Below are 23,863 nucleotides of genomic sequence, written 5' to 3'. Positions count from 1 at the left end.
GCCCAGATGCAGCAAAACAGGCCCAAACCATGATACTACCACCACCATGTTTCACAGAAGGGATAAGGTTCTTATGTTGGAATGCAGTGTTTTCCTTTCTCCAAACATAACGCTTCTCATTTAAACCAAAAAGTTCTATTTTGATCTCATTTGTCCACAAAACATTTTCCAATAGCCTTCTGGCTTGTCCACATGATCTTTAGCAAACTGCAGATGAGCAGCAATGTTCTTTTTGGAGAGCAGTGGCTTTCTCCTTGCAACCCTGCCATGCACACCATTGTTGTTCAGTGTTCTCCTGATGGTGGACTCATGAACATTGGCTAATGTTAATGTGAGAGAGGTCTTCAGTTGCTTAGAAGTTACCTTGGGGTCCTTTGTGACCTCGCCAACTATTACACGCCTTGCTCTTGGAGTGATCTTTGTTGGTCGACCACTCCTGGGGAGGGTAACAATGGTCTTGAATTTCCTCCATTTGTACACAATCTGTCTGACTGTGGATTGGTGGAGTCCAAACTCTTTAGAGATGGTTTTGTAACCTTTTCCAGCCTGATGAGCATCAACAACGCTTTTTCTGAGGTCCTCAGAAATCTCCTTTGTTCGTGTCATGATACACTTCCACAAACATGTGTTGTGAAGATCAGACTTTGATAGATCCCTGTTCTTTAAATAAAACAGGGTGCCCACTCACACCTGATTGTCATCCCATTGAATGAAAACACCTGACTCTAATTTCACCTACAAATTAACTGCTAATCCTAGAGGTTCACATACTTTTGCCACTCACAGATATGTAATATTGGATCATTTTCCTCAGTAAATAAATGACCAAGTATAATATTTTTGTCTCATTTGTTTAACTGGGTTCTCTTTATCTACTTTTAGGACTTGTGTGAAAATATGATGATGTTTTAGGTCATATTTATGCAGAAATATAGGAAATTCTAAAGGGTTCACAAACTTTCAAGCACCACTGTATAGATTGCACTTTATTCAAATGAACACTTCTGCACATACATCCGCCTCCCTCGTGTACTTGACAGTGTGAAAATCTGATGATGTTTTAGGACATATTTATACAGAAATATAGAAAATTCTAAAGGTTTCACAAACTTTCAAGCACCACTGTAAATTGGACACAGTGGAGATCAAGGCAGAGAGGAGGTTGCTGGCAAAGATGTCAGTGATCATGAAGAAACCCTCCCACCCGCTCCATAAAACACTACATGGACAGATGAGTCCCTCTCTGCACACTAAAGGCCCGGTTCCACTGGCCGATGGACACAAAACGTATGCAAAAAGGACACAGCAGACGAGCAAAATTTCGGGGGTGGCTCTATCCGTTTTCATCCGCTCCAGAAATGGACAAAATTGGCGAAAATTTGCGAAAACAGAATGGAAAAGAATGGACATGGGTAGTATATAGCGGGGATGTTAAACGCATGTTCATAGGAAGCCTAGCGGATGGAAGTGGATGACAGCTCCGAAGGGGTTACCGGTGATAACTGAGAAGCGGACGCATAGCAGAAAGAGCGGATGCATAGCGGATGAAGGGGATGCATCACGTACGCCTAACGGAAACAAAGGGGATGTTGCGCGGATGTATATCAGATGCAGACCGTTCACTGCGCATGCGGGGGTGTATGAATTGCGTCTGCTCCGTGGATATAAAGGGATGCAGCACGCACGCCGTCAGCATAAAGCGGAACGACGTGCTGGCGGCTACATCGATACATCTCTACTACATCTCGTTTTTGAAGAAGGCTACATACTCTAGACATACTCCAGACATCCTAAATATACGAGCTACATCCCAGATATAAACGCTTTGTCCGTTTTGAATACTTTATATACGAGATGCATACGCTTACATCCTTTCTATTTCCGTGCTACTAACGATCAATAGACGTTTCATGTACCTTATCTTTCCTCCCTCTTTCCGTTTTCAGCTGCAGCGGATGTGAGTTGCGAGGATGCCCAGAGGATGCAGAGAGGATACAGCAGACGTTTAACGGATGATAACGGACATAGAACGTTTGTTGCTCGTATATGTCGCGGATTTACATCGTACACGGCGGAAAGTTCATCCGTTCTAAAAGTTTTGTGCAGCTCAAAACTTTTTGCGCAGATGAAATCACAGTGGACGGATGTTCGATGGATAGAGCGTATGAAGCACATATGCAATGAGTACACAACGGATGCATAGCGTTTTCCAACGGATGGCAAAGATTTTTTTACGTTTTACATCCTCTTTGCATCCGTAAGTGCAGTGGGACCGGGCCTTAAGCCATCTTTTTATCCATGTGTTTTATATGATGCATACAATATAGATTTACTGTTTATATTTATGCTGTACAAACATTATTATATTTTTAGTTTCAAATGTTTTAAATACTTTTAAGGCAGCAACAAGAACTATGTTGTTTCACATATGTCTTATAACATTAAAAGTGACTGTAAAAGGATAAATAGTGGGACATTGTTTCATTAATAACATTTTAAAGCTTTTGGCAAATTGCTGTGGTTTATGATGACCCCTTGGGGTATGCGCAATTCTGCATCACCTCAGGCTACTTGAGACCCCACCAGCATTGATTATATTCCTATAACAGCACACCCCAGGGTTGTTTTATTTTATTTTGTGCATCCTTTGATCTTTGATCAAAGGTGCACTAATTTGCTGTCAATAAGAAAATCAGCGTGTGATTAATACATTAAAGATAAATGGCCTTTTGATTTCATAAAATCAGTGAAATTTGGTTCCCTCTGAAATGTGGTGATTGTGATATATGTTTATTTCTGTATTATCTAAAAAAAACAGGCCATTCTGTGGCTGGTCAGTTATTTAATTTAAGGGGATTAAAGCAAATAATGTGAATGAAATCGCTCGCTTCATGCAGTCAAGCAGACAGACGAAGTCCGTGTGCGCATGCGCAGGTTTACCTTCTTCTTCTTTTTGGTTTTACAGCAGCTGGCATCCACAGTCTTGCATTACTGCCATCTACAGGTTTACCGTTGACCATGCACTGACAGTTCCATCATTCTGTCACTAAACGAACAGCTGATCACACTGGCGTGCTCGCTGACCATCGATATTTAATATACAGATTTTAGCACTGCCTAAAAGCGGAGCTCCCATCTGTTTGTGGGTTGTAGAATTTTCTTATATCATAGTCAGCCTCTTTTGTTTTATTTTGTTACTGGCTAACACTGGCCACTCGGCAGTGTGTATGACTGATAATTACTAACACTGGCCACTAGGCAGTGTTTAGGACTGGTAATTACTAACACTGGCCACTAGGCGGTGTGTCTCATCTCATCTCATCTCATCTCTCATCTCATCTCATTATCTGTAGCCACTTTATCCTTCTACAGGGTCGCAGGCAAGCTGGAGCCTATCCCAGCTGACTACGGGCGAAAGGCGGGGTACACCCTGGACAAGTCGCCAGGTCATCACAGGGCTGACACATAGACACAGACAACCATTCACACTCACACCTACGGTCAATTTAGAGTCACCAGTTAACCTAACCTGCATGTCTTTGGACTGTGGGGGAAACCGGAGCACCCGGAGGAAACCCATGTGGACACGGGCAGAACATGCAAACTTCACACAGAAAGGCCCTCGCCGGCCCCGGGGCTCGAACCCAGGACCTTCTTGCTGTGAGGCGATAGCGCTAACCACTACACCACCATGCCTAGGCGGTGTGTATGACTGGTAATTACTAACACTGGCCACTAGGCAGTGTTTAGGACTGGTAATTACTAACACTGGCCACTAGGCGGTGTTTAGGACTGGTAATTACTAACACTAGCCACTAGGCGGTGTGTATGACTGGTAATTACTAACACTGGCCACTAGGCGGTGTGTATGGCTGGTAATTAACACTGGCCACTAGGCGGTGTGTATGACTGGTAATTACTATAACTGGCCACTAGGTGGTGTGTATGACTGGTAATTACTATAACTGGCCAGTAGGTGGTGTTTAGGACTAGTAATTACTAACAGTGGGCACGAGGCAGTGTTTAGGACTGGTAATTATGAATACTGGCCATTAGGCAGTGTTTAGGACTGGTAATTACTAACATTGGCCACTAGGCGGTGTGTGTGGCTGGTAATTACTAACACTGGCCACTAGGCAGTGTGTATGACTGGTAATTACTAACACTGGTATGGTGGCAGGCTAGCCTGGGAAATCCCATGCTGCTTTGCACAATCGTTCTGATCTGAAAAGACAGCATGGAAACTATGGTCTAAAGGCTAGCCTGAGTTAGGGAGCCAATCAGAGAGTGGGGAGGGGTGGAAAGATGGTGACGCGTACTACTCGACAAACGGAAGCTTGTAGTTTATTTGGGACTGTTTACGGATCACATTTAACATGGCGGCGAGAGATACGAACCAAACTTTCGATCAAGCTTTAGACACTGTTCTGAATAGTTTAGAGCAAAAGTTTGTTTTAAAAAACTCTTTCCTTCTCTTCTTCGCCTCTTCGTCGCTCTAACTACGTCACCGGGTACAACTGCCATGATTGGCCATGGGCTACGTATACACCAAATGATAGACATTCGCAACGTCCAATAAACGGCCGTTGACAATCGTAAACCACACCTCCCCTACGAGAAATTCAATAGGCGGATTCCAGACCATATTTCACTTATGATATGGTCTGGTGTTAACCAGACTAGTGGCAGGCACACACAGGACCGAAACCATGAGAAAACAACTCGACGGGTTTCTTTATGTGTCCACACTCTATGCCTATGGGGCTCCAAGCTTCGCTATAAGTTTGGTCCTGTGTTTCCTTTCCTTCACAACATAATGTCTTTTCTTCTCGCTTTCCGTTACTATGGAATCAATTTTGTGCCAAAATGTTCATACAATACTTTTGAAATATCAAACAAAAATGACAAATCAAAATACAATAAAAACAAAAAAAAGTCAATTTTTTTAGACTGGCAAACAAATTATTTGTGTAATCGTGCAAAATATCAGTCTATTACTCTTCAGAAACCTTTTATTTTTGTTCCGCGTCTTTCTCAGTTTTGTTTGACGTAATTTATTTTGGTTGCGATTCCAGCTTTCTCGTTTGCGCTCCCTGACTTTTTGCTTGCAGTTTTGGCACAAACTTCACATGTGGGTGGGCTGTCCAGGAATGCATTCCCATTGGCTAACTTGTGTTTGACTGACAGCTACGCTCAGCCATTCCCCCGGAAGCTGTTGTGGCCATTTCCTACTCGGATTCTGGCAGACTGTTTGACGAGTGATCGATCCATTGACGGTAAACAAGGATCGAGTGGACTTCAGTGGCGACTATGATATTGAATTTACACTTTGTTGAATTAATTCAATATCATAGTCGCCACTGAAGTCCACTCGATCCTTGTTTACCGTCAATGGATTGGTCACTCGTCAAACAGTCCACCAGAATCCGAGTAGGGAATGGCTGAGCGTAGCTGTCAGTCAAACACAAGTTAGCCAATGGGAATGCATTCCTGGACAGCCCACCCACACGTGAAGTTTGTGCCAAAACCGCAAGCAAAAAGTCAGGGAGCGCAAACGAGAAAGCTGGAATTGCAACCAAAATAAATTACGTCAAACAAAACTGAGAAAGATGCGGAACAAAAATAAAAGGTTTCTGAAGAGTAATAGACTGATATTTTGCACGATTACACGAATAATTTGTTTGCCAGTCTAAAACAAGTGACTTTTTTTGGTTTTTTTGTATTTTGATTTGTCGTTTTTGTTTGATATTTCAAAAATATTGTATGAACATTTTGGCACAAAATTGATTCCATATCAGTCTTTCACATTTCATTTGCACACTCACGTCCTCCAGTTTTCTCTCCTGTTTCAAACTTGTATCCCACAATGCCTTGTGTGAACAGGGAAAGCCCACCACGTGATGCATGATGTAGTATCTTGTATTGGGTCATGGTGAAGCAGGAAAAAATAGCGGAGAATTTAGGGACATGTGGCCTTAAATACATTAATTGTTCTATTTTTTTTAAACTAATAAAATTGGAAGTCTGTGAATCAAATTCAGTAGCTTTTGGTCACTAAACAAAAATAATTGGGTGTTGGGGAAAATTCTTTTTATGAACTACACTTGAAAAATCTGAAAGGTAGTCTACCTTTTAAGTTGAAATTATTTGATCATAAATTTTGTTGCTTTGCTCTATAACTTGAATAAAACTGTATTTTATATGGATTTATTTTGAGTATTTATTGTATTGTGTCACACTTCTTGTTTAATAGTAATATTGTCTTAGACATTTTTTTTTAAATGTGAATAGCTTACCTCTAAACGTGAAGTTGCTAAATCGAGTCTTGAAGCGCTTGAAGTCATTGGCAGTGGCCACACAAGTGAGGTTTCTATGAGAAGCATGTTGAGGAAGATGTAAGCGGCTAATCACTGTGGAAAGCTGCCCTGGAGTCTCAGATACTTGTGTGATGGGAGCGGACAGGTTCCATGGTGTTTCCCATTGGATGGAGGCTTGTTGTTTACTTGTAGCTTCACACACAGCGACAGTGTGTCCATGCTCATATTCCAGCCAGCCAGAAACATTTGGACGGGCTAGAAGAGACATTTTAAGAAGATCAAGTTCAGTTTTTCTTCTCATCTAACCAAATTCAATATTAAGGTCTTTATACATCGAGCTTAGCAATTTGCCAAATTTTGGGGATTCTATTAGCAATTACAACCGCACCCTTTCTGCAAGAAAGTACAGAGAGAAGCATACCATCCTTCCAGTCCAAGGTCGGTCAGTGCATGCTATGTTGAACTCCCAGCTACAGACAGCTATGGCAATGTCAGAAATCTCAATTTTCATTACACTTTTCTAATCCCATAAAGACCAAATATACAGCTGGATGTAAATCACAAGCATTAAATACAGAAACACTGCACAGTAACAGTGGAAATTGAGACAGCAGTGTATTCTCTACATTAGCTGTAGAGAGGTTATTCACTCACCCCATGCAGAGACTGTGATTATTTCAATCGAACCACCTGATTGGTATGAAAAGTCACAGGTGTAATTTCCTTCATCTTGGATGGAAAAATTTGGGATGATCAGGTGATGCGTTCCATCTGCTGTGTGGGTCTGCTTTTTCCCATCATTACAGCGGTCGTGGTCGGGGTCATTTTTAGCCACAGCCATTAAACAATTTTTGTTTTGCAAATTAATTCTCCAGATGACAAAAATCATGTCATTCCATGCGATCTTTGTGTTGGTGCACTTTAAGGTGACAGTGGTCCCCAATTCAACAGATTCATTCCTGCAAACTGGAAAACACATTTAACACACATGATTTTAGACGTTTAGTCAAAAAGGACTAAAAGGACACAAGAATTTACCCACATTTTTTATTTGAACAATGTACCAGATATCAAGTCAAGCTCTTTAGATCTTTTTCTAGTTGTGAAATTGAGCATGTTTCAACTGAGACAAAAAAGAAACAAAAAGAACCTTCTCATCATATTGACGCACTTGGACGTTTATCTTTCCTGTTTGTTCCAGACTAGTCTTATCCATTTCTGCAATTTATAACTGGGTACATGTGACTTCCCTTTATTCTAACTATAGCATATAGTATATCTGGTCTGATTTAAAACCAGCCACAAATTTCTGCACAGTAAGAAATTATGATGTTTTTCTATAAAGCATTGATTTTCGTGAAAACCTTTAACTTTTACACTCGAGGTTATTTACACACATATAAATTGTAAAAAAAAAATACAAATAAACTAGTCAGATGCGAGTCGAAAACCTAGAAGGAAACTAAACGTGTTAGGAAGAAGAAAGGAGAAAAGGTGTTATTTTAAATACTTTTTAAAAGAGTGATAGATGAGATTTTGTGCAAATGGCCTTGGTTAATCTTTTTTGGGAATCCCATGGCAGAATAGCAATTAATTAGAAGTGATGGATTTTGAGTTTTTACCTGCAAGCTTTCCAGCAGTTGAAGCAGAGCATGACAGTGTTTTGTTAGCATGAAGAGATGTTCTGGAATCTTCTCCTGAGGGTTATGAGTCCATAGAGTGTTAGTAACAGTTAATGTAAGAACTTGTTATTACTTTATTGTGGTGTTAATGAACAAATTATTTTAGTGAACAGAAAGTTTTATTAATTACTCTATTAAACAGTATAATGAAGGCTTGGTAAAGTTAAGCACAAAGACACAGAACGATTACTTCACGCTAAGTGAGTGAATGAACAGTCTTTTATAGTCCGGTGTGTGGCTGTGAGGTGTTTGAGTCGAGGAGTTCAGGAGTTCAACACTCAGGCATATCTTTTCTGAAATTTTGTTTCTATAAATAATCAATGATAGTGTTAATCTTAATTGTTTTAAGAATGATTAATCTGTCTCAAGGTTTTGGTTCATCTTTTTGGGAAGCCCAGGGCAGAGTAACAATAAATTAAAACCAATTAATTCTGGGTTTTTACCTTTATCTTTTCATTGCTTGAAGAGTGTCAGAAACAGGCTAACGTGAGCACAAGATAGTTTATTATTATTATTCCATTGTTACATTATTGTGGTCTCCATGTTTGGCAGGTTTTTTATTTTTATTTTTTTGAGATATTATGAATATTTAACAGTTATTCCACGAAATCGAGTTGTATGTGAGCTGATAGCCGACGAGGCGTGCAACACCGAGTTGTCTATAATCCATGTATGACGAGATTGAGTGGAATAACTGTTTTATTCTATCCACATTCACTGGATTTTGAGAAACAGAGCATTTTATTTTTATTTTTTGCAAATTCGATAAATACAAACTTTATACAAACTGTCCGACAAAATCATTTCCGCTTAGAATGTAAACAAACCGGCCAAATGACAGGAGCAATTTGTGAAAAATGCCATAATAATTCTTGAAAAAAAAAAACATAATTTCTTCCCACCAAATCCTTTTATTCCATATTTTGTTGCTGCATTTTTTTTGGGGGGGGGTTGTTTCCGAGTAGAGTTTTTATTTCGTCCTTGGTTGATTCAGCAACAAGCTCCACCATTTTGTTTTTCTCTACTCATGGTATATTAGCTGATATCCTAGTAGTAGAGTAGCCAATCAGAGCGTGTGATTGCTCATATCCAGTGAATGTGGATAGAATAATTGCTATTATTCATAATATTAATGTTAGTCATGGATAGTTCTTTTTAAAGGTTACAGTGATTAATTAGGTTTTTGTTTGGTCATGTGTCAGGTAAACATGAATTTAAACAGAAAAAAAAAACCATTCTCAGACAAAACTTGTCTTGAACGGTCTCTTATTATAATCAAATTTTCGCATTCCATATTTTAAGGCCATGAACTATTCATTCATTTTGTAGATTGCTTATCCATTGCTGGTCATAAGTCAGCTGGAACCTATCCCAGCTGAGGTTGAGTGGGGACGCAAACCTATCATCAGACAAACACAGAGACAAATACACTTAAAACTTTGAGAAATTGACCTAATCTACATCTTCGGATTGTGAGAGGAAACCCACAAAGGCATGATGAAAACTCTACACAGAAAGACACCAATTAACTGGTGGGTTTGAACCTGGAATCTGCTTAAACACTACACCACCATGAGCTAGCTTTTTTTTTACATTCATTTCAGTTCTACATTCAGTGGTGATCTCAAATAAATAAATAAATAAATAAATAAAAGCTCATTTTGAGTTCACTGGAAAGGATGTAAACCACAACAGAATGAAAGCCTGATCAGTGGCATTGTAGAATCAGTAAAGCAAAGTAAAATATCTGCCAATAATACAATTTATTTTTGCTTTTTTTGGCAATTAATAAGAAGAAGGAGGAGGAGGAGGAGTTGTTGTTGTTGTTGTTACAATTCATAACCTCTAAGATCAGATTAAACAATTTGTGGTTTCTTATACATTCTTAGCAAAAAGGATTTCTCACGGTTCTTTGGAGTTTCCTTTGTTTTTTTGTTCCTAAAGTGGAACAAAAAAAGCCCTTTAGTAAGGAAATGCTCTATTTTAGGGACTTTAAGGGGTTTCACTGCACCCATTTTTGTATATTGCTGAGCTAATATACTTATTTCAATTTTTAACATTGCACAATTATTTCAATAAGACTGGAAAATCTCTGAACGTATTCAAACATCCTGGTCTTATAATTTTAATTGTATCCACAAGAGGACACAAATAAAATGCGTACAATAATAAGGATACAAAATGAGCAAACCTGACGCAAGACTTCTTGTAAGACAGATGCCGAAGAGAAAGATGAATCTCAGGGTCAGTTTGTTTTCCATGGCTCTGATACACATATCCCAACAATGAAATATATCTTCTTTAGTTCCTAAATTTATCTTGATCTTTCTCTTCTTTTTCTATGCACAAAGTCTGTCATAAAACCTTTCGATTCACGTCAGAGTGCTTGCTGTGGGGTCAGATGTTAGCTACGAAATGTCTTTGAGTCTTGGTCTTGCCTCTTCCTTCCTCTGGTGTCTTAGCAAACCTTAACACTGCCTGAAAAGAATTGTTAAAAAAATTTGGAGTAAATATAGATATTGGGTACATCAGGTTTCTAGTTGGTCCAATACAATATTTTGTTGTTATCATTAATAATGTTAAGCTATTATAGATCAAATAGAACCACTCAACTAAGCAAAAAGAAAAAAAAACAGTTAATCATTATTTTAAGACATAGAGGTGTCTTTTAATTAACTTTCATCCTACCAAGTGGGGTCCATCTGGACCCCACACCTATATATTTGTTTGCCATTTTAAAAACATGTGACATACTGCCTCACCGTTTTATGAATTTGTCGGAATTTATGTCTTAATTAAAACACTAACGCACCGGAAGATCAGCTTTTTGCATTGTGAAGGTATAACTAATGTGTAAAATGTATCTGTCTTTCATTTTATAATTGAATAGCACACTGAAAGTTAACTTCTTTTTGGTTGTTTCAGATTCATAATGGCTAAGAGACAAAGACAAGCTAGATACACAGCAGCAGAGGCTTTAAGGCAGATTCTGAACACAAACAATGACTCTGAGGACAGTGAATTTAGTGACTTATCGGGATCCGAGGCAGATCATATCTCTGAAGCCTCAGATCTAAGTGACACTGAAGTAGTAGTTCAGCAGCAAGTACATGCAGATGAAAACAGACCCATTGATCAAAATCCAGAAGAAATAGGGAACCATGGTGCTGCAGCTGCTCCAAACAGAGGCCCTGGAAGAGGCCGAGGGCGTGGTAGAGGCCGCGGTAGAGGCCATGGCTGTGGTAGAGGGCAAGGACGAGGTAGGGGACAAGCCCAGCCACAAGGGGATGCTGAAGGGGAACATCCAGGTGATGAACCTGCTCAAGTTGCTCATCCATTGGATCAAGACCAACAGAATAACCAGCAAGGTGTACTACAAGGAAGAAATGGGACTGTATGGCAACAGGCACCTCCTCCAGGTGGACGTCGACAGGCTCAAGACATCATTAGGAACCGACCTGGTGTCACTAATGAAGCTGAATGTGCAAGTATTGAAGAGGCCTTTCTTTTGCTTATGACACCTGAGATGATTGATATTGTACTGTAGTTCGTGAGACAAACAGGTATGCCAGAAGATGGATTTTGTTCTTCAATAAAGTTATGTCTGTTTGCTGCATTGAATTGGTTCTTACTGCATTGATTTCAAGGTATTCCCTCCTGGGGTCCATACGGACCCCGACTGGTAGTTTGTGTATGTAAAATTGGCTGGTAGGATGAAGGTTAACAGATAGTTTTGACAAAAATGACTAAAGTATCAGTTAGCTTAAAGTCAAAATATGGGAGAAAGGTTATTCTTAGTTGCACTTAAATATGTGTGTGTGGGGGGGGGGACAACAAGGAAACACCATATCACAGATTCTCATACCACACACCACTTTTTTGTGTGCGTGTGTGTGTGTGTTGGAGTAGCTGACCTACTTAAAGCCTGTCCTCATTCAAACGTTAAAGTTGTTCAGTTTTAAAGATCATTGAGGTAATAAAAATGAAATTATTAAAAGAAAGGAAAATTTCTATTGATACATGATTAATAGCGCTAATAGCTCTATATCTATAACAAGGGTTATTTACATGTAAGTTCATAGCATAGGGAGATAGATAAGTGATTTTCATGTGAAAAGTTATATTATCGTATTCTTACTAAAGCCTTTTTATGTATCATATAGTGACTTATGTTTTTATATAATTGCTTGTGTGAATGTTCTATTTATTGAATATGCCTTCATGCCCTTAATAACAGGAATCAGGTAAACTTCGTAAACAGGAACTTGGTATGTATGAGTCACAGATACATATGCATTTATCAATCTGATCTTTCTCAAAAACACCAGATAGACCTTCAAACCACAAGGCCACAGCATGACTTAGTTTTATCTTTTTTGTTTTGCTTATACGCAAGTAACTTTGATCATTACAATATTTTATGCTGATGACACACAGTTGTATGTTTCTGCAAAACCTGATGAGAGACACCAGCTTAATAGAATTGAGGAATGTGTGAAGGACATTAGACACTGGATGCTTATTAACTTCCTTCTGCTTAACTCTGACAAGACTGAAGTACTTGTACTCGGACCACATGCAGCTAGAAGTAAGTTTTCTGATTACACAGTAACTCTGGATGGCCTTTCTGTTTCTTCACGTGCAGCAGTAAAAGACCTCGGGGTGATTATTGACTCCAGTCTTTCATTTGAAACTCACATTGATAACATTACCCGGATAGCTTTCTTTCATCTCAGAAATATTGCTAAGATAAGAAATTTAATGTCACTACATGACGCGGAAAAACTAGTTCATGCTTTTGTTCCCTCCAGGTTGGATTATTGTAATGCCTTACTGTCTGGATGTTCCAATAAGTGCATAAACAAGCTCCAGTTAGTTCAAAATGCAGCAGCAAGAGTCCTTACTAGAACTAGAAAATATGACCCCATCACCCCTGTCTTATCCACACTGCATTGGCTCCCAATCAAATTTTGTATTGATTATAAAATACTACTATTGACCTTTAAAGCACTGAATGGTCTCGCACCACAGTACCTGAGCAAACTTCTGCTCCTCTATGACCCGCCATGCCTACTTAGATCAAAAGGTGCAGGCTATCTGCTGGTACCTCGTATAGTGAAGGCTACATCAGGGGGCGGAGCCTTTTCTTACAAAGCCCCACAGTTATGGAACAGCCTTCTAAGTAGTGTTCGGGAATCAGACACAGTCTCAGCATTTAAGTCTCGGCTGAAAACATATCTGTTTAGTCAAGCCTTTTGTTAATGGTGTTTATGAGGTAAAGGTGTAGATCTGGAGGGTCCTCAGACATAGAGTGTTTTGGTAAACTGGGATGTATGGATGCTGTCAGTCCCCACTCGCTTGCTCACTCGAGTTTGTTGATGGTGTAGTGGCTGCTGCTTTATGTCCCGGGGCTCCCTCATGCCTGTGTTACCTTCTGGCTCTCCCCTTTTAGTTATGCTGTCATAGTTAGTTTTGCCAGAGTCCCTGCTTGTACTCAGTGCAATATATATACTGTTCCTACTTGTTCAGGTGATATTGGACATACCTAAACAACCTGTGTTTTCTCTCTCTCTCTCTCTCTCTCTCTCTCTCCCCCCCCAATCTGTCCCTCTGAGTTACATGTCAGTCCTGGGATCGAGATGCTGAACCTCTTCTGCTCCTCGGACCTGCCTGATCCATCCTGGTGCCCTGCGTCTGGTTGGAGTCTCATTGCATCGCTCCTGTGAAGGACGGCTCCATGTGGATAGTTGAAAGTCACACCTGGAAGACGCTCTAGACACTTACAATAATGTTTTTATGGCTGAGGACTACAGTTGACTTGCTAACTTTAGGACTGCAGTTGTCATGAACAGTTTTGCACTCAAGTTTCCATCAATGAGCGGGAGCGAGGCTGCGCGAGAGCGGACCGAGAGATTGCGCTAGAGCGGACCGAGAGGTTGCGCAGGAGCGAGGCTGCATGAGAGCAGACCGAGAGGTTGCGCGAGAGCGGACCGAGAGGTTGCGCGGGAACAGGCCGAGTAACAACAAACAACGCAATGCCCCCGAAGAGAGCTCCTACGGTCGAGGAGATTGATGACATTAAAAAATCCCTCGACTTTTTGGGTGAAGAAATCTCTGCTGTCAGGATGCAGCAGAAGACCATACTGGACCTGGTGGAAGAGGTCAGAGCTCTGCGGCTGCAGAACACAGAGAAGGCAAAGAGGATCGCCATTCTCGAGAACCGAGTGGAGGAGCTGGAGCAGTACACCCGGGTAAACAACATCATTGTGACCAGACTGCAGATAAAACCCCGGACATATGCTGGAGCAGTGGCGAGAGGAAATGGAGAGGAGCAGAAAGAGGAGGATGCTAACTCTGTGGAGCAACAGGTGTTAGCATTCCTGTGCTCCAAGGGTATAGAGGTAAAAAATACTAACATCGAAGCATGTCACCCTCTCCCACGGAGAAGCAACACAGACAAACCGGCTGTAATAATAAGATTTGCCAACAGAAAGTATAAGATGCAACTATTAAAGCAAGGGAGGAAACTGAAAGGCTCAGACGTTTTTCTGAATGAGCACTTAACAAAAAAAAAAAATGCAGACATTGCAAGAAAAGTGAGACTCCTGAGGAAACAGGGGAAAATCCAGAACACTTGGACACAAAACTGTAAGATTTTCATAAAGCTGAAGGGATCTCCAGAAGAGGCCAAGATCCTGGTCATCCGAGATATTGGGGAACTCAAATCAAAGCAACTTAAAGTCATGACACAAGGACTGGACACTGGACTCTGGACACAAGAACTGGACACTTTCCTTTATACTGAGCATAAAACACAAGATATGGAAAATAATATTGATCCGGAAAATAATCTTTTCAGCAACATCAATATCAGCTGCCGGTATTATACTGAAAATCAATACAATGCAACAATCAGAGAAGGAAACAGTTATTCATTTCAATACCAGAAGTCTGTATGCCAATTTCCATAAAATGAAGGAATATCTCAGTCAGTTCAATACTCCATTCAATAACCATATCAGAAACTTGGATTAATGATGAGATGGGAGTAGATTTTGAGCTGAACTAGTATGAATTTAATTATATAAACAGAAATAACAAAAGAGGACGGCGAGTGGCAATATATGTCATGGGTGTCGCCACCATTGAATGTGAAGGGGATGTGTCCCCCTCACATTTCATAATTCTTCGTTTGGACCCCACACACACACACTCACATTTAACATAAAATATGAGTTCACTCAAGGGGCGGCACGGTGGTGTAGTGGTTAGCGCTGTCGCCTCACAGCAAGAAGGTCCTGGGTTCGAGCCCCGGGGCCGGCGAGGGCCTTTCTGTGTGGAGTTTGCATGTTCTCCCCGTGTCCGCGTGGGTTTCCTCCGGGTGCTCCGGTTTCCCCCACAGTCCAAAGACATGCAGGTTAGGTTAACTGGTGACTCTAAATTGACCGTAGGTGTGAATGTGAGTGTGAATGGTTGTCTGTGTCTATGTGTCAGCCCTGTGATGACCTGGCGACTTGTCCAGGGTGTACCCCGCCTTTTGCCCGTAGTCAGCTGGGATAGGCTCCAGCTTGCCTGCGACCCTGTAGAAGGATAAAGCGGCTAGAGATAATGAGATGAGATGAGTTCACCCAGGGCTGTTTCTATTGCTTCATGAAAGAATCCATTCCACTTGATCGATAAGAGAAAACACAGACCACTGAAAATCCACTCTGAGTTTTCCGGGCGTTCCCTACAACAGCTCACCGCGCGCGAGTGAAGTGAATCTCAGCGCGAGCACAGACATGTTGGTGCAGCTGCTGGAAAGTGGAGGAGGTGACGTCATCCCCATTGCAACCTCACAATGTCTAGCTTTTGCTAAAACCTTATTCTTTCGTTATATGCCCTCAAAATTAACCCTAGGACACGTTAAATTAATGTTCAACTAAACAGTGAAATGGGGTATTCTTGGTTGATGATGGTTATTTGCTCCTCCCCAGACACAATGGACATAAGGACATTCTTTACAAAGAAGCGGAAAGTCAGTCAGAATTTCCCCACAGGACAGGGTTTTTTTGTCCCAATGGAAATGTCTAGTCAATGTTAGGAGATGTATCAGCTAGCTTAACCTTAGCTATCATTTAATTCAAACCCAGTAGGCCTGCCTTACTGTAATGCCGAGAATGAGGTCAAGTCTGCTCTGATGATATTTATTGATTCCCTGTTTGATTTGAAGAACTTGTTTTGTCTGGTCTTTGGCAGTTTTCTGGAAAGTAAGATGGGAAATCAGTGTACGGGGAAGGAATAGTAGAGAGGAAAGCGATGGAGAGAGATGGATGTTATTCCAGGTGGATTGTGAAGGAAAGGGGGATAAAAGTTATGAAGTGGTAGAAATTGTGGTGGCACCAATATAAGGAGTTTTATCTATAAATCTATTTGTTATACTACCATCATTGCATGTAGGTTGACAAAACTGCACTTGTTCATTGTGTGAAGTTCTCTTTTATGTGTCATTGCTTGACCCAGTGTAATTTTGTGTTATGAAGACTGCATGATGCCATGCCATTTTTGTTATGAGTATCGCTAAATCGGAAAAAAGTAAAATGCACCCACTAAAGTCACTGTTGGTGGTGAACAAAATTGCACCTGTTCATTGTGTGAAGTTATTTTTTATGTGTCACCGTTGCTTGACACAGTGTGATTTTGTGTTATGAAGTTTGCATGATGCCATGTCATGCCTGTTCATTGTGTGAGATTATGAATATTCTTATTTTTAAACATACAGTTGAGTGTCACTATTGCTTGGCCCAGTGGCATGTTGTGTTACATCTAAAACTAAATAGAAAACACAAAATAAAAAGTAAAATGCACCCATAAAGTCATTGTTGGTGATAAATTGTGTCACATTCATCTCATTATCTTAGGCGTAGCGGTGGGTTTAAAAACAGGCTGATGAATATATGGACTAGTTGAATGAGGACTTATTGTTGAGTTTCTAAAATAGTCATTGAATTAAGTGACTTTTGTAGGTAAAATTAGGTGTTTAACAACCTGTTAAAAATACACCAGAATGCAGGAAATGGCATCTAATTAATTAAAAATTTTCTGGCGGAGGACCCCCCGCCAGTGTCCCCCCCCCCCCACACACACACACATTAAAAATGCTTCTGACGCCCCTGTATGTTGATAATAGTTTGGAATATAAAATTAATAACAAAATGACGGTAGCTGTTGATGATTGGATGGCGTGTATTACAGTAGAAATATGTTGTGAAAAAAATGAAAAATATAACGGTGAGCTGTATATACAGATCTCCTGGATCAAGCATAGAAGTTTTTATAGATTGGATGGAAAGTATGTTTATAAAATCAACACAGAAGGTCATGTACATCTGTGGTGATTTTAACATCGACCTCTTAAATCATAAAAAACATAAAATGACAGAAGAGTTCATTAACTCAATGTTCAGTCTGGGACTGTACCCAACTATTACCAGACCAAGCAGGATCACTTCTCACAGCACCACTTTAATAGATAATATATTCACTAATATCTTGGAAAATAATATAGAGAGTGGACTACTATTAACAGACATCATTGACCACCTACCTATTTTTAATGTATATTACTGTAATTATAGCAAGAAAAAGGATATTAAAAATTATAAATATATAAGAGTGAAAACTGAAGAAACCATGATTGCACTAAAAATGACTTAATGATACAGGACTGGAATGTAGTTTATAAAGAAAAAGATGTTGATAAAGCATATGAGGAATTTTTAATAATATTCAATGAACTATATAATAAAATTGTCCTATAAAGAAATACAGTAATATACATAAATATACAAATAGTCCGTGGGTCACCAAGGGGCTACAAAATGCCTGCAAAAAGAAAAATATATTATACAGACAATTCTTAAAGCATCGAACTATAGAGGCAGAGGAAAAATATAAAAAATATAAAAATAAATTAACTAATATTATGAGGATATGTAAGAAAGACTATTATAATAAATTAGTGGAGAAAAATAAAAACAATATTAAAGGTATATGGACTGTACTAAATGGTATTGTGAGAAATGGATCCAAAATTACAAATTACCCGGAGTATTACACTGAAAATGATAAGACCATAAATAATATGGAGGATGTGGTGAATGATTTTAATCAATTCTTTGTAAATGTGGGACCAGATTTAGCAGCAAAAATAAAGGAACCCGAGACAACGCAATGTGGGGAAATAGAAGATATGGGGGATAGAAATCCAAGTACAATTTTTCTAACTGCAACTGATGAGGAAGAAATTATCCAAATTGTAAGAAAATGTAAAAACAAAACCTCTGCAGACTGGAATGATATAGACATGTTAACAGTAAAGACAGTTATTGAGGGAATTGTGAAACCACTCACCCACATCTGCAATTTATCTTTTCAATCAGGTACATTTCCAGACAAAATGAAAATTGCAAAAGTGATACCATTGTTTAAAACCAGAGATAGACACCATTTCACAAACTACAGGCCTGTTTCTTTACTCCCCCAATTCTTCAAAATACTCGAAAAACTTTTTTCAGATAGACTGGACAAATTCATTGAAAAACACAACCTCCTTACAGTCAGTCAATATGGATTCAGAACGGACAGATAAACATCGATGGCACTAATGGAACTAATAGAGGAAATCACAAAATGTATAGACAATAAAAAAATAGCAATTGGAGTATTTGTGGACCTAAAAAAAGCATTCAATACTATTGATCATAGTTTATTATTAAGTAAACTAGAAAAGTGTGGTGTTAGGGGAGTTGGGTGGAGCTGGCTGTCGAGCTATCTAAGAAACAGGCAACAGTTTGTGCAGATAGGTGACCATAAATCTGATTTCATGAACATTACATGCGGGGTACCACAGGGGTCAAGATTAGGTCCAAAATTATTCATAATATATATCAATGACATATGTACAATTTCGCAAGTACTGAAATTTGTTTTGTTTGCAGATGACACCAATATTTTTTGTTCCGGTGAGAATTTGCAGCAGACTTCAGAGATAATCACAACTGAAATAAATAAACTAAAACTATGGTTTGACAAAAATAAATTATCATTAAATCTAAGCAAAACAAAGATCATGTTGTTTGGGAGACACAAAATAGATTGTAATGTAGAATTGATAATAGACAATACTAAGATAGAAATGGTACAGGAAATTAAATTTCTTGGTGTGATTTTGGATCATAAAGTCTGCTGGAAACCTCATGTAGGATATGTACGAGCAAAACTGGCAAAGTGCTCGGCAATTCTGTGGAAAACAAAAGATATTCTTGATTGCAAATCTTTGCATACTCTATATTACTCATTAATTTTGCCATATCTGACTTATTGTGTCGAAGTCTGGGGAAACACCTACAAAACCACTCTGCAGCCGATATGTACAATACAGAAAAGAGCAATAAGGACAATAAACAAAACAGGATACAGAGATCACACAAACTCACTATTCATAAAATCACACATGTTGAAATTTATGGATCTGGTCAAATTCAGAACAGCACAAATAATGTACAAAGCGAGAAATAATCTATTGCCGAAAAATATACAAGGAATGTTTAGTGAAAGAGAGGGGGGATATAATCTAAGGGGAGACCTAAATTTTAAAAAACCAAAGGTTCGAACAAATATGAAAAGCATGTGCGTATCGAGCTGTGGGGTGACTTTATGGAACAGACTGGAGACAGAAATAAAACAAAGTGCAAATATAAATCTGTTTAAAAAAAAAGGTACAAAAAATATTTTTAAACAAGTATATAGAAGAGGAAGTATGTTAACGGAGGATGATGAGGGATAAATAGAATAGGGTTGATTGTTATATTAGAACTAACTTAGTATATGGTATATATTTATTTATGGGGATAGATATCTTCATATTTACAGGGATGGGTATGTAGTAGATATTTATTTTTGTAATTATATATTTATATAGATATTTATGAAGTGTATATATGGTATATAGTATATATATATTTTTGTAATTATATATTTATATAGATATTTATGAAGTGTATATATGGAATGTAGTATATATTTAATTTTGTAATTAAATATTTATATGGATATTTATGAAGTGTGTATATATATATATGGTATGTAGTATATATTTATTTTTGTAATTATATATTTATATAGATATTCATGAAGTGTATATATGGTATATATTTTTATAGGTGTATTAATGTAGTTTGGATTTCGAGGTAGTTAAAAAGGGGTGGGAAATTAAAAAAAAGTATTGTACTTCTTCCCACTCCTTTTTCGAACAATGTGCGGTGTTTTGTAATGTCTTAGCTCTTTATGTTATTTTATTTATTCTTTTTTTGTCACTTTGTCGTTTTCTTTCTTTTGTATGTACAAATAGTTACATACATTTTTATACATGTTCGAAATAAATAAATTCATTCATTCATTCATTCATTCATTCATTCAAAAAAAGATGAGACTTACTTCCCCTATGACTTCATTGTTGATACTAATTAGGCAGCTGATACAGTAATACTCTTTGCATAGTTTTCTTTCCTTTTTTGAGTGTATTTCTGAATAATTTTGTTGATTGCTACCCATGTATGATTTCCATTCATCCATTACCTATACCGCTTTTCCATCAGGGTCATGGGAAAGCCGGAGCCAGTCCCAGCTGATTCTGGGCAAGAAGCACGGTACACCCCAGGCAGGTTGACAATCAATCACAGGTCTACCACATAGATAAATAACCATTCACACTCGCATTCAAACCTATAGGTGACTAGAGTAGCCAGTTGACCTAATCCGCATGTCTTTGGACTGTGGGAGGAAACCGGAACACCTGGAGAAAACTCATGTAGGCATGAGGAGAACATGCAAACTCCACACAGAACCTTCTTGCTGTGCTGTGCACCACCATGCCACCTTTAATGTATACAGTGGTGCTTGAAAGTTTGTGAACCCTTTAGAATTTTCTATATTTCTGCATAAATATGACCTAAAACATCAGATTTTCACACAAGTCCTAAAAGTAGATGAAGAGAACCTAGTGAAACAAATGAGACAAAAATATTATACTTGGTCATTTATTTATTGAGGAAAATGATCCAATATTACATATCTGTGAGTGGCAAAAGTATGTGAACCTTTGCTTTCAGTATCTGGTGTGACCCCCTTGTGCAGCAATAACTGCAACTAAACGTTTTTGGTAACTGTTGATCAGTCCTGCACACCGGCTTGGAGGAATTTTAGCCCATTCCTCTGTACAGAACAGATTCAACTCTGGAACGTTGGTGGGTTTCCTCACATGAACTGCTCGCTTCAGGTCCTTCCACAACATTTCAATTGGATTAAGGTCAGGACTTTGACTTGGCCATTCCAAAAGATTAACTTTATTCTTCTTTAACCATTCTTTGGTAGAACGACTTGTGTGCTTAGGGTCGTTGTCTTGCTGCATGACCCACCTTCTCTTGAGATTCAGTTCATGGACGGATGTCCTGATATTTTCCTTTAGAATTTGCTGGTATAATTCAGAATTCATTGTTCCATCAATGATGGCAAGCCGTCCTAGCCCAGATGCAGCAAAACAGGCCCAAACCATGATACTACCACCACCATGTTTCACATGGTGACCTGACTGACTATTATACCCTGTCCACACTAGGGATTTTGTACCGATACGATACTACTTTCGTATCGCAACACCTGTCCACACTAGCAACTATACCGGTACTGTAGCGGTATAACTGTATCGGTACGAAACCCACAAATGTATGGGTTTCGTACCGGTACAGTATCGGTACTGTAGCGCTTCGCTGTAGTGTGGACAGATGAAGCAGTTCTGTATCGATACAAATATAATGCGCATGCGCAATGAACCATTCCTACTTCTTCCGGGTTATTCATACAATACAATACGCACGTGCTTTCCAGCTGTAAATAAAACGTCAAAATGGCTCAAAATGACCGTGGAGCTACATGGAGCAAAGACGAAGTTATGTGTTTGTTGGAGCTTTGGGGAGACGAGCGATGCCAGGAACAGTTGGAACAGGAGATTCGTTTTCTTTGTTTCTTTCTCAACTGCCTCGTGCGTTTTATACGATTCGACTGAATAAATGACCACCAGAAATACAGATTGTACATTGACAACAAAAATCACACACACACACGTTGTTTCATCTGCCATATTCTCGGAAGGAAGTTACTCAGTAACCACGGAAACATTTCGCACACGCATTTCAACTACCGTGAAAGAAAACCGCAAACATTTCTCGCTAGTGTGGACAGATGCACTAAACTGTACCGGTATACTTTGTATCGATACAGTTATACCACTATCATACCGGTATATATGTGAACAAAGCTTTACACGCCTTGCTCTTGGAGTGATCTTTGTTGGTCGACCACTCCTGGGGAGGGTAACAATGGTCTTGAATTTCCTCCATTTGTACACAATCTGTCTGACTGTGGATTGGTGGAGTCCAAACTCTTTAGAGATGGTTTTGTAACCTTTTCCAGCCTGATGAGCATCAACAACGCTTTTCCTGAGGTCCTCAGAAATCTCCTTTGTTCGTGCCATGATACACTTCCACAAACACGTGTTGTGAAGATCAGACTTTGATAGATCTCTGTTCTTTAAATAAAACAGGGCGCCCACTCACACCTGATTGTCATCCCACTGATTGAAAACACCTGACTCTAATTTCACCTTCAAATTAACTGCTAATCCTAGAGGTTCCCATACTTTTGCCACTCACAGATATGTAATATTGGATCATTTTCCTCAATAAATAAATGACCAAGTATAATATTTTTGTCTCATTTGTTTAACTGGGTGCTCTTGATCTACTTTTAGGACTTGTGTGAAAATCTGATGATGTTTTAGGTCATATTTATGCAAAAATATAGAAAATTCTAAAGGCTTCACAAACTTTCAAGCACCACTGTAGATAGTTTTTTTTAAATTATGATTTTATAAATTGACCCTTTTCTTTCAAGCTCCCTTTGAGTGGTTGGATCGAGATTATAATTGGGTTATGATAGATTTTGATTTTTGATTCTGTTGCTTCTTGGATATTAGTTTGTCTATCCATAGCCTCAGAGTGTCTGACTTTTGTTTCTTATCCCTCTAAAATGAATCTGCATTTTTATTTAACCACATCCATACCTCCTCAGAGTTTGTCACAAGAATCTTTCATGACATGTCCATTAATTAATATGCGACATATTTATATTAATGACATAACAGTATGGTACAATGGATTTTTTTTAAATGCACTTGGTATTGCAGATACTATATAAAATTAATGTAGTGGAAAACACATTACAGTACCAGTCTGACTTTGTTACAGTTTCATTGTGGAAATAGTGGAAATTCCTAGACGTCATAAGAATCCTTCAGTGGTTCTTTGGATACGCCATCAATGCTAACAATTAAGCCCTGAAGCAACAAGTTTGGTGTGACCCATGTTTCATTATAATTATGAGGGGGTTTTTTGTTTTGTTTTATTTAATTTTTATTTTATTTTATTTTTATTATTATCAAAGCATCCAGCATTTTTGGATTCTGTTTACTAACAAGGGCAAGACATTTCAAAAACATGTGTCAAAATTCACCCAGATAAAGTCAGTATAAAGCAAAAGTAAACACTACATGAAGTAAATGATGTCTTTTGCTTCACATCCTTTCCTTTCAGTGAATTGTCTTTTCTGCTGGGTGAATTATTCCAACCTGTGTGTTCTCTGAAATAGCAGAAAAGTAAATACGAAGTACCAAACTGTACATGTTGGCCTGTCTACTTAAAGGTTCTTAGCTTCCTAACAGGATTATATTTGGAACTTTTTTTGTAAAAGGGAAACGAAAAGTTGCAT

The 23,863-nt window shown here is 38.8% G+C and overlaps 1 protein-coding gene across 1 annotated transcript in view; it reads right to left on the bottom strand.

Annotated features, from left to right (window-relative positions):
* LOC132892061 (cell surface glycoprotein CD200 receptor 1-A-like) overlaps positions 1-10,361 on the bottom strand; it is a 190,114-nt gene extending 179,753 nt beyond the window's left edge. The window contains exons 1-3 of the mRNA XM_060930424.1: positions 10,191-10,361; positions 6,972-7,283; positions 6,297-6,572 (exon numbers count right to left, since the gene is read on the bottom strand). Of these exons, the coding sequence (XP_060786407.1) occupies positions 6,297-6,572; positions 6,972-7,283; positions 10,191-10,275 (673 nt within the window). The 5' untranslated portion in view covers positions 10,276-10,361. The remainder of the gene's footprint in view (positions 1-6,296; positions 6,573-6,971; positions 7,284-10,190) is intronic.
* Between the last annotated feature and the right edge of the window lie 13,502 nt (positions 10,362-23,863).

The sequence above is a fragment of the Neoarius graeffei genome, chromosome 9 (assembly GCF_027579695.1).
Source record: "Neoarius graeffei isolate fNeoGra1 chromosome 9, fNeoGra1.pri, whole genome shotgun sequence".
In the NCBI taxonomy this organism is placed as follows: Eukaryota; Metazoa; Chordata; class Actinopteri; order Siluriformes; family Ariidae; genus Neoarius; species Neoarius graeffei.
Note: the sequence above shows the minus strand (reverse complement) of the source record. Positions and strands in the feature narration are given on the sequence as shown.